The sequence below is a fragment of the Egretta garzetta genome, unplaced genomic scaffold (genome assembly GCF_000687185.1).
Source record: "Egretta garzetta isolate BGI_Z169 unplaced genomic scaffold, ASM68718v1 scaffold53, whole genome shotgun sequence".
NCBI classification, from domain to species: Eukaryota; Metazoa; Chordata; class Aves; order Pelecaniformes; family Ardeidae; genus Egretta; species Egretta garzetta.
The window spans coordinates 3,515,222-3,527,537 of NW_009259312.1; the positions used below are offsets into that span (position 1 = coordinate 3,515,222).

Below are 12,316 nucleotides of genomic sequence, written 5' to 3' on the forward strand. Positions count from 1 at the left end.
AGTGCTGTAGTCACAAACTTGGATGCTGTAGAGAAGTCTGGGTCTGAAGCCCATCCCTTGCCGATGTGTGGAGCCAACTCCAAGAACACCCTCCCTCTCCTTTCTTACCCAGCTGAGCACATCGAAATTTGGAGAGATGAAGCCAGAGCTAAACTTTTGAATCACATTCCTTTCTCTACTTAGTGAATATTTATGCTGAAATTTTTGCACATTTCTATATAATCCAGCCTAATATTTCATCTGAGCTGCTTTTCTGAGCTAAATCAGGAACAATATATTCAGTAACTGACCACAGATGCTTAAATCTGGATTTTTTTTTTTCCCCCATCTAAGGTTACTGGCTCCAAGCCCGTATTTAGAAGTTGCAAAATACAAAGCAGCAGCCAAAAAATATTCTGTGTGTTAGCAGAGAAGGGATAACTAATGCTAAAATTCTTAATGATTTCTGATACAATGAAAGAGACCTTGAATACTCAAATAGGATTAGAAGGTTGGATAATAAAAGCAAGGCATTGTTTCCCCTTTAGTATCTTTCTTCAATAGCAGGTAAAGACCCAGGACTTTCCTGACTGGCAATGTCTCTACTCTGTGGGTTATGTGAGCCTGTTGTGTGTCACCACCCTGCAGAATAAACCAGTTCTTTTTAATACACAGAACGTAATGCTGCAAGAAGTAATGGTGTTAGGTCACTGATACAGAGTGCTGGGCCGGTACATCCTCCTTCTGCCACTGCAGCTGCGTGAAATTATTTGAAAGGTAACTCGTTACCCCTGAGATTTTTGTGCTGGGTGAGGTGGTGTCCTCTGATGTCATGCTCATTCTCTGCTGACTTTGTAAATTGTCATCCTGTGGCCTCCCTACAGAAAGAGTCAGTACAAAGCAGGTTAGGTGATATATTCTGTGCTCTGGTCAGTGAGGTAGGACTGCACTTGTATGTTCAAGCCCAATTCAGACCAAATCTGTATTGCCAAGTAGCCTAGGAGGTATACAGACCTGTTTGGAATTAATATGAGGCCTCGTAATTAATGACTACATCATTGTTATGAAGAGAAGTGCTTGTACTGAAAAAATAATAGTGCTATATAAAAGCTCCTTGCTACTGGCCATTGGCAAAAAAAAAAGGCAGAAATAGCCAACTGAGTGACTAAAAAGAAACACGCATGCAGACTGTGAGTATGGATCCATAAATTATCGCTTATATTATCATAAAAACTCATTTAAATTTCAGAATATTTTTTAAATCGGTACTCACCCTTTGATTGCTATATTTTTTTTTAGTGTTCAGAATAAATAAAAGGAAATTAACTTACGGGTTGAGACATGAGACGCATTCCAGCTGCAAGGGCAATTAAAATGCTGGATACCAAAGGGTGAGATGTTGATGAAGAGAGACTTTGAAAGTCTGATAGCATCTGTTAATGAAAATTCTCAGAGGCAAAAGGTTTGTTTGCTCAGGTAGTTTGAGAAACAGAAAGCGTAGATAAAGGTTAGGGGAAGGAATAAATATTTTTCTAACATGATTGACTGAAGGTCAGACAGAAAGAATAATTTTACTATGTTTGAGGACAATTCATCTAGCATAATTTTTTTCTAAGACATTTATCTGAGGTGAATCCACGGGTTTTTTTGTGATGAATATGTATTTCAATTCATAGTCTGATTACCATAATCTCCCGTGATTGTTTCTTCAAAGGAATAATATTTATCATTTTTTAGACTCAGCAGATCCAGGCATGTTTTTAAGAGAAGGCAGTCAGCAATACTCCTGCATGCTCGTGCTAAAAACCCTATACATAGCATGGTAAAGAATTAACTTGGGTTATCAATAATTTTAAGTTTGCAGCATACAGTAAAATTACATTTTTAGTTCGTTAGATTAATGCAGTGATATGTGAGGCCAAGTTTTAGCTATTTTCAAAATCCTCTGCTGTTGATAAGTGGGTAAGTTTCATTTTTCCGGAACATTTATTGCCTCTAACAGAATAAATGCACTAATATTCTTTTTTGGCTTAAAAAAATTATTTAAGCTTAAAAAAGAATTCATTTTTATTTCCTTCCTCAGATGATAATTTCACACAATACTTTCCTTTTTTTCCTCTATTTGTAATTATATCACGATTGTGCAGCTTTACCTGGAATAATAAATAACGCTTTCCATCGGTATCCCAGTTCACTGGAAGCTAGGTAGCTATTCAATTTCCTTTAGCAAATAAGATACGAGGAAAATATATTCTGAGATACCATACTGATGTTTTTATTATATAATTTCAGTGGCTAGCTTGTTTGTAGGCAATAGGAATCTTTAAAAGTATATGTTCAGCTATATTGCAGCTTGAATTAAAAATAAATCTAGATATGAACCAGGAAAACCTGAATTTGAAAATGGGCTCTATTACTAATTCTCTACATGAGGTAGGCCAAATCATTTTTTTCTCCTGTGTCAAATTTATTATTTGCCTATTTCGTAAGGGAATGTTGACAATAAATCAGTTAATTTGCAGTGCTTTGAGCGTTATTTAGCATTGTTATTAACATTACTAATGTTTTTGTAAGAATTTTTTGAAAGCTGAATGATGCAAAAACATCTCCTGTGAAGTGCACTGCTTTGTGTTGTGTAGACCACTCTGTAGGAGATACAGGCCCACGTATGACGTACTTCTGAAACAGTGAAACAGGGCTAAAATGTGTCATTAAGGCAGAGATACATCAGGAGTTTTGCAGGCTCATTGAAGAGAGGAAGGAAATCCAGATAGCTGTATTGACGGCAGTGGGAAGGCCAGCATTAGCGTTACCTACAGGAGCAGACCTTTTGTTTCTGAAATAAAGACAGTGTTCATTGCACCACCTCGCTCAGACCGGCCATGGCCCAGCCTTGAGAAAGGTGGTTCAACAGCTTGGCTCAGCCCTGAGCAGCAGCACGTTGTTGCATTATTTATTGGGTGGCTTTTCGTTTTCTATTCTTCTCCCAAGTCACACGATAGGCCGGATCTATCTCCTCAAAGTCAGTATTGTCACCACAAGTTGAGTTAAATTCTCCACGTCTTGCAACATCTGCGCATGCTCTGATTTTGGGTTTTGTAAGCTTTCCCTTTGAGAACTGGCTTCACATGGAACGTGCTACAGTTGTTTTGCAGACAAGTTAGGTTTTCTTTTCCAGCCTGATAATTGCTAACTCTGTGATTCCTAATTAGAATCTTTTTGCTGAGATAAATATGTAAACACAATTAGATATGTATTTTTAACGCGCAGTAATTAGCCTCATCAGTTGAGTGCTAGTCAACACATTGGGATTTTTGTTCTCTTTTAGTTTGTCAATTGCAGGTAAAGGTGAATGATGATGCCTTACACAACTTCATGCTTTTATGTATTTTCTTACATTGATTTCCATGAATGTTCGAAACACAGAAAAATTACATGGCATATCTCTCTCTGGACTAGGAAGAGAACCTAAGAGACTGTCATCCAAATGTACCTGAAGTTAAGGACAGACTAGGGCCCAAGCATCTCACTTAGGCCTCACCACAGTCAGCTTTATTGCATCTGACATCAAGAGGATTATGGCTGAGATATTTTCTATCCGTGGTGGCTTGATCTGGTTTCTTCAGTAACCAATGGACAGGAGCAACAAAAAAACCCAGCTCTGATGTTCTGAAGGAATTGGTTGGTAATATCTGTGTATTTTCGTTTCTTCTTTTTTACCCAAAGAAACTTCTGGTTATATCATTCAAAGGCTTTTCAGCTGAAGGCTGGTGTGGACTCATTCTAGCTTGCTCCATGAAAGAGGCAGTAAGTGAGGCTGCAAAACAGTGTGGTCGTGGGACAGAAGGGCTCAAAGGTGACAGAAGGGAAAGAAGCCACTACAGAAGGCTACATTTGGGCAAGGCTATGATATTGTACTGAGGTTATGGTGTCAGCTTCCCGACACGGGGAGGGTGCAGGACTGTACTCAGCAAATGGTTTATTTTGAATTTGCTGATGTCACTTGGAGCACGTCCTTGCTGGAGAATTCAGGGCACTCGGGGAAACTGGTGCTGGGCAGGAATATCACTGGAACTGAACTCCCTAGATTTGCATCCCAGTGTTTATGTGACAGTACTGTGCTTACTGCATAGTTTTTGGTTTTCTGCTCTGCTGCACAGAGGCAAAGCCCTGGACTCAGTGTAGAGCTTGACAGATGAAATTGCTCTGTACTTAAGTATTTTAATTATTATTTTTTTCAGATCTCCTAAAGCTTGGAAGTTAATTTTTAAATTATTTTTAATGCTAACGTAGTTTTACCATTTTTCCATTTGCATGTAAAAGAAGTTTTCCTTTTGGGAGGGCTCTCTGCTACCCCTAGGCCCATGTCTCCCAGATCTCAGCATCCTCTGGTGACAGAATGCCCTCACCACTACCTCTGTCAGCTTTCTGATAGCATCAGTATCAAGGGTTCTTAGTAATAAGTGCACAGAGGATACCCTACAGCCCATGCCCACTGGACAACACAGCGCTCTTCACCTTCTGTCACTTCTCAAAATACATTATTCCTTTCTCTGATTTTCTGTGCTGGTTCTTCTGCCTTCTCTGCACGATTGTTTACCTGTTATATTTTCCTCAAGCAGAACATACTCTGGTTTTAAAGTGTTCCCATCTCATCTGTTTTGTTGCCCATCTACATCCAGAAACCATAATTGCTCAATTATTATTCTCTTGGAAATATTTAAATAAAGATTTGCATAGCAAAGCTAAAACTAGAACACAGCTCTTTCAATAAACTTCAGATCATTTTGTTTTATTGAGGTATACCTATCTGTCCTACACCAGGAGACTTGCCCACATCATTGTGAAAGTCATATGAATAAGTCCCTTACGGAAATGACAGCATTGCTTACGGCATCTTTATGTCTGCCCTTGGTTATTGTACTCTTTGATCCCTTACTACATTACTCTCATTTTACACTGGCACAGCTTCATTCAAAAACACTGGAGTTGTACTGACTTAAAACTTGAGTAAAATGAGGGGTGAATTAGACACAAGGTTGTTATGGAAGAACAGATCAAGGTGAAATGCATTCAGAAAGAGCCATTTTAAAAAGAAAAAAAAACCCAAAAGCGCTTTACTTGCATTCAGCAGATCAGAATTCCTGCATGTTTAGCAGTATCCCATCCCGAGCAAAAGCAGACCAGATGGTTCCTGCAAATTCTCCTTTAGACCCAGGCAAGTTCACATTCACTCAACCAAGCTGACATATCTATTTGTGTAGATTTCGCTGTTTATGGATGGCAGGTTGCAGTAATGTAATATATTTAAAGGAGAAACTAGAGGTTTACTGAATAGAAAAAGCAGAAGAAAAAAATAGAGTGTGTTTGCTCCTTGGTCTAGAAGGTTGTCTGCTACCAGAATAGTAGAGTGTAACACTTTACATGCTGGCTACCAGCTAGAAGTGATCAGGTCAAAAACAGATAGAATACAGTTATTCTACTTTTATTTAATAATTTGAACTTAAATGTGTTAGACTGGAAGAGTACTCCAGTGTACAAGTCATTTACTGCATGTCTTACTGGTGACTAATGTAGTAGCTTGTTCCTTGCTTCTTCCCCTACTGTAACGTTGTTAAGCAGACATAGGTTGTGCGAAGCATACTTGCCTGACACGTTTGGATTTTGAATGATGGGGAGTGTTTTGGGTTGCCTCGCTGTTTTTTTACTCACGCCTAACATGTTGATCTGTTTGCTTTTAAATTAGCACTAGGCTCAGTGCCAAACACACAAAATATCCAAGTATATCTCAACTTACAGACCCCTGGAACGCTTGAAATGTAAGCTGGCGTCATAGAATTTGTATTTGTCTTGGGGAAGCACTTGCCTTGATGGCCTCCTTTTTGGTGAGTTCATCGTGCCCTTGTCAAACACAGCTCCACTCTTAAATCCCTGAAGTTCACTCGTAGGCCAGAAGCTTAGTTCCTCGTATCATGTCCCAGATATATCGTTCAAAAGACAAGTATTCACATCAGAGCTGATGTTCATTCAGCTGGCAAGAGCATGCTGCATGGCAGAAAAATATACCCCTCAAAGCTCTTTAGTACTCAGCAAGGCAAAAGAAAGAGGGACTGCAAACAAACGCTCTTTCATTTCTAATAGGAGGCTGAGGTCTGAGATCTTATCAGGAACATTCAGGAAAAGAATTATTTATGTAAGTGGTAATTTTTTCTCAGTAACTACTTTGGTGCCAACTGCAAGGGCTCACGTGATGCTACAGATGTTCCAGTGTGGTCATTTACTCATGACACTTTAATGATTGCTGTTACTTAAACAAGAGTAAGTTCAACGATGTAGTACATAGAATTTCATATGGCAGAGCAAACTGCTGAGATTAATTTTGCTTACATGGATGTGGAAAAAGTTTCATGAGCTTCCATAGATGCAAAAGAGTGAAATGTCCTCTTCACCTGTGTTAGTAGGGTCAGTTGAGAGATGCTTGTGTCAAAGGGATGATCTGAAAGAATGAGGTACAGGCTTTGCTTCCCTGGCAGAAGTATGAAGATACTGGCTGAATTTGTATCTTAGCCCAGCTGCAGGGAAGATTGCCGAGAATGTGATTCTGTCTGGGTTGTTTAAAGTACAGAGATAGCATTGCAACAAGTGATACTTTCCCTGCTTTCAGGGAAAATTATATTGAATATTTTCCCTCTTTGCAAGCTTCAGTCAGCAAAACTAAAAATATTTGCTTCAGCTCACTGAGAGAGAAGCTGGGCACTTGTTTGTTCTAGTTTTATTACTATAGCTACCTCCAGCCCAATCATTCTGCAGACTGTTTAGATGAGGGTTAGCTCTTTTAAATCATCGATATTTTAAGAATAAGCCAGACAATGACGCATTTGAATACTAAGGCCAGGATTGTCTAAGCTTTTAGTTAGGTGCGGATCAGATTGACTTGAGAGATTGCATTCAAAGATCACAGGAACAACCCCTCCCCAGTACATGGCTAGAAGGGACCAGAACGTGATATGGGGCTGTTACATGACCTGGCGAGTATGGACATCGCCATCGTGTGACCAGACCTATTTGTAAATCGGTAATGCCAACATGTTAATAACACAGTGCAGTGAAGGGATGTGGTGCCATCAGGCAAGCTAGCCTCAGAAGCAGTGCTTCCAGAAAAATACATGCCTTCCATCCTTTTTCACATCCAAGGTATGACTGAGAAAAAAGAGGTTGAAAGATCAGATTGGGGTCTGAGTGAATTTTTCCTGTTGTCTATATTTGTATTAATAGAATTGTATTAATAGAATGAACAACCTCAGAATTTTAGTAATGGTATTATGAACCTGTTTTGAGATGATCCCATTGCTGTCATCTTCTAGGAGGACATCAGTTTTTCTTGTCTTACCTAATATTTTTGGCATTATCGATTGAACTAGTATAAACCAGCAGCAGTATTAATGGAAGCCTTTCCTGCATGGCTTCTTCACAGACCTGTGGTGAATTATCAGTCCTTTTAGTCTTTCGAGATAGATCTGATGCAGACCGTAGAAAAACTACAAAATAGAGAGAGTTTCCATGGCTGGCTGGTTTCCTTTAGGGTGAATGCGATGAGAGGCACCCATGAGAGTTCAGCACCTCCCGGGTGCTCAGGGGCAAGCATCTCCTGTGAAGCATTGGTGCGGCATGTTTACTGGAGGGTAGGGGATGGAAAAGCTCGGTGTGCAGGTCTGGTCACTGACATGCACAGAACAGGGAATATAATCTCCCCGTTCATTGCCCAGGCAGTACCCCTGAAATGTCACAGCTTGCATTGTTATGCTAAGGAGAAAGAAAAGTTCATATTTGAAGACAAAAATGGCCCTTTTATTTAAACAATCACACTGCTTATATAACAGCGCTCTTAATGGTAAAGTACAGCTGGAGCCTGGAACATGTTGTTTACAGAAAGATCACGTAATGCGTAGCAATGTAAAATGTAGGAAATGGTGCTGAAGGCAATAGGTGTGCAGAGAGATCGCAGGTTGGGAACAGCGAATGCGTGTTTGCGAAGATGCGAGCGTGCTGCCTTCCTGCAAGCAGGAGGTTTGAACCACGCTTTTGGAAAGCAAGGGGAGTGGGCTTTGTACGGATCGTCAGAGGACCAGCCTAATGAGCCATGGCAGGAAGGGCAAGTGGAACTTCTCAAAGCAAGGATGGGAGAGGGAGAGGGCCCAAGAGAGGCGAGCTGGCACGGCGCAGATGGTGACCGGAGGGAGGATTTCAAGAACTGGCAAGGGTAGAGGGGACTGCGACTGTAAAGGCTTGGTGTGACAAGGAGAAACAGGAGGTAGAGAAGACAGAAATTATGAAGCTCTGGAACTTTTTCACACTAAGATTACTGTAATCGTATTTTCATGCATAGGAGAAAGGCTGTGGGTAACCTTGCTCTTCTCTTTCTTGAAATGGTAACCACTGACTAATGCAAAGACACACACACTCACACCCCCACAAACATGCAGTTGCACAAAATTAGGAAAATTGCCCAGATTTCTTCTGAGATATTAAAGGTTTGACAAAGAGAGCTCTGACTCAAACAGTGTTAACTGAAACCGGGTGCATGGCAGTCGACTGATGGCATCTGCTCTCCAGCATGTTCGTTTTCACTTCTTCCCTTGAGACAGTTCTTAAGTTTTGTATGTGTTATTAGCAAAAAATAGAGCTACAGATTTTTTTTTAAAGTGTCATTTTTTTATAATATGTTGAGCCATTTTGTTCAATTTGGAGTGAAAAAAATAGACGTATGGACTGTTTCATGCAGTCAAGGTTCATACTTAGACATTATATGAATGATGAAACAAAGTTGTAAATATTCATTACTTAGTGGAATCATATTTTTTTAAAAGCACATCTTTGTACACAAATCATTTGTAAATCCCCAGTAGTGTATTTACGTTCCCACATCAAAATTCCTCATTTGCAGCCAACCAAATATCTTCAGCTTGGATATTCCTCCTACGTGTAATGGAATCACAATGCTGTCACAGACATCACAGCCATTTTTGTAAAATATGATGTTAAGGAAGACTGAGTTCATTGTACTATACATATGTAAATGCCTCCTTTTCGATAGTCTCAGGGGAAAGAAGATGCCAGAAAGAATTCCCAACCAGTGTACACGTTAATTGTCACCACCTTTCATGGGATCGTAAAGTGCATTCATACAAAGAAAAGCATTAAGATTCAAGGAGGCTGCACAGGGAAAGTGAGGGCATTTGAGTGAGACTTGAGGAAGTCACATGGTAAATTATAATAATCTAACTGCAATCTAGAAAATCACACACTTTCCTTGTTTGTGTCTGTAATGAGGTAATGATGCAGCTCCTCTGGCTTCAGACAGCAGCTACAGATTTACAGCAGGCTACGGAAGATCAGACTGCGGCACAAGTTCTTTGTTTTCTGTATACCCCTACAATGATACGAGTGAGTTCAGACTAGCCACTGGTATGATTCGGAGCAGTGAACATGTTGTTCCCCTGTAGCTCAAACTCCTTTCAGTTTCAGAAGCATGGGGAACTGGTTATCACGGAGCATAATTAATTGATTGTTGATCCTGTATGTTTATGCATTTGTGTGTGTGAAGGCATTCTGAGCTTCTCAAATCTGGCTGTGGATAAGCAATCCACAGTATGACTAAATGATTGGACTGAAAGTGTTGCAAATAGATTATCTGGACAGAAACACAGCTCACATGGATGCTTCTGTAGAAAGTAACTCCAGTGGAAACCACTGTGTGTTTGAAGTAGGGGACCTCCGTCTTTGGCATCCGCACAGATTTGAAACAATTAGAACTATGCAAAATTTTTAATTTCCTGAATCAAAGCAGGTAATTCACCAAATTCCTGGCTGCATACTATAATAAAGGGATGCACATCCATGTCTGATGACTCTGACGTAACATGACTTGGAGATTACCGTTCCCAGTTCCACCACCTTTCACTTAGGGACTTGACTTGAGTTCTGTCTGCCACCGAGGCACGGCTGTTCACAAGAAATAAAATGCTGTTTGCTTGTGTAATTTCCCACTGTGCAGTCTTTGGTCATTCTGTGCTGCTTCTCTCTGTTGAGGCTGCTAAATGAGTTGGTATTACCTTAATGAAAGCATTGAAAGTGTGGTTAATGCTGCTAGACTCCATATTTAAAAACATTTTTTGAAACCAAAGTGAGTATCAGTAAAATACTCTCCTGTGGTTTGTGGCTCCAATAACCAGTACAATGACTTAATTGGCATTCTTGTGCAGTGCTTGGATCTTTGCCAGTTAATGACCCATTGCTGCAGTCTGCACAGGCAAATTACCCCTTCTGTCCGGCTCTTCAAGCTGATGGACTTTTGCCCAAGTAATGGCTGCAGGCTCCTATTCTCAGCTGGCACAGACCCCAGCACGACCATAAACATCCCTGAGAGGATCATAATATGATATATTGGACAGATTCTGATACAGCTCACAGTAATATACCGCCAAGCAATTCTGCTGAAGTCAGTGACTTTGGCAGTGGCATAGCTGGAAGAAGAAACTGGTCCCTACACTGTTGCTTTCTCAAGTAATGAAGCACTTGCAGGCTAGTCTGTGTCCCTTTAGGTGGTGCAAGCTTTTGTGAACCCGTTGTCAAACATTCAAAATAGTTTTTATTTTTGTTCTGTTTTCAAATGTTTGCATTGTCTCTTCCCCCTACAGGATTTTCCATTCTTCAGGCGATTATGGAAGCAGCAGTACAGAACAACTGGCAAGTGACAGCCAGATCTGTAGGAAGCATAAAGGATGTTCAAGAGTTCAGAAGAATTATAGAGGAGATGGACAGGCGGCAAGAAAAAAGATACTTAATTGACTGTGAAGTAGACAGAATCAACACCATTTTGGAACAGGTAAATGCTTTTCAGAAATTATGATCTCTCTGTGACAGACATCATTAATGTTTCCAGAACTGTCTATTTCTAGAAAGTAATTAAATATCTATTGAGATGTGAGTCCCAGCAACTGGCCGGTTACCTAGTAAAATTAAAATGCCTCGGTGATGCTCATAGCTGGTGGCAGCACTTACGTGTAACCTACCAGGAAATGTCTCTGTGATATTTTTTCCCAAATGTTAATAATGAATTATTTTTAAGTAGGTTAAGAACCTAAAATCTCAGCTGCCAGAGTAACATTACTGGCATTGGGGCTACTTGTAGGGATTGCAAGACAGGTGCAGTTTGTTAAGTGGAACATGAAACAAGAAATAAAAAGCCAGTGAAGTAGTTCTGATTCATCTTAAAGAATTCCCAAATGGAAATATTGCTAATGAAAAATTGAGCTGGTAGTCCAAATGGCTCATTAGCACTTTTTGGTACATAAAGCCCTTCCTTCTGCACAGCCAGTGCCGTCAACAGGCTTGAATTGTGGGTGATAGAGTCTAAACACCTTTATTGGGGAAGATGCAACTTTTGGGTTACTGTTTTGCTATTGCTATGACCTTCCCAGTGTTTGCTTTGCCCCAGAGGAATGGCTGTACCCTCTGGCCATCCCAGGGTGCTACCCAGAATGCCTGTGCCGCTGGCTGTGCTGTAGATCTGAAGAGGTGTAGTAACAGATCCACATCGCAGGGAGCAGAAGCAGGACAGTTCCCTGCTGCCTGGGCTCACAGCAAAACTGGTGTTGGTATGGAACCAAATCCGTGCTGCTTGTTTATTCGTAGGCATGTGGGAATGCACTTGCACTAAGATTGAAAAACTCTGATTATTGCCACTTCATAAATTTAACTGTGGGTTTTTAGTATGGACTAGATCAAAAGTAACATTTAAATTTCATGAAGCATTAGCATATCTCTGAGAAATGTTGTATTGTAAACTATTAGCAAACTGACCTCACTGCCGTAAACCCTGGGAAATGCAAAAGCTATATTCGCCGAGTTCCTTCTCAAAATATTCAGTGCCTGTCGAGCCTTGAGGTGTACCACTGAGGGCCAGCCTGCGGGGACTGAATTGCTGTAGTCAGTGCCAGGTCCCATAGCTGCTGGTTACAGAGGGCAACAGGAAGGAGAGAGGTGCTCAAGAGAATATAGCACAAGCTGATGCTGGTCTGTAACTCTTGACAGCTAGAATGGTTGTGATACTAATACATAGCATTGCATTTTACACTATTTTTAGCCAATATGGTGAGTGCTGTCTTTAGGGAAATTCATACAGCAAAGTGTAAGAAACTTTTTTTTTCGATTTGCTCATTTTCTTGCAAAAGATGCAAAACTCCATACCCACAGCCTGCTCTTCTGAAAATGATGCAGGAGAGCACTCCTGAGCCAAGCTTAAACAGCTATTTGGGCCCGCTCTCAGCTGGGGAAC

General features: G+C 40.5%; 1 protein-coding gene across 1 annotated transcript in view; it reads left to right on the top strand.

The window, feature by feature from the left end:
- GRIA3 (glutamate ionotropic receptor AMPA type subunit 3) overlaps positions 1-12,316 on the top strand; it is a 166,443-nt gene that overhangs the window by 59,026 nt on the left and 95,101 nt on the right. The window contains exon 3 of the mRNA XM_035891946.1: positions 10,677-10,864. Within this exon, the coding sequence (XP_035747839.1) occupies positions 10,677-10,864 (188 nt within the window). The remainder of the gene's footprint in view (positions 1-10,676; positions 10,865-12,316) is intronic.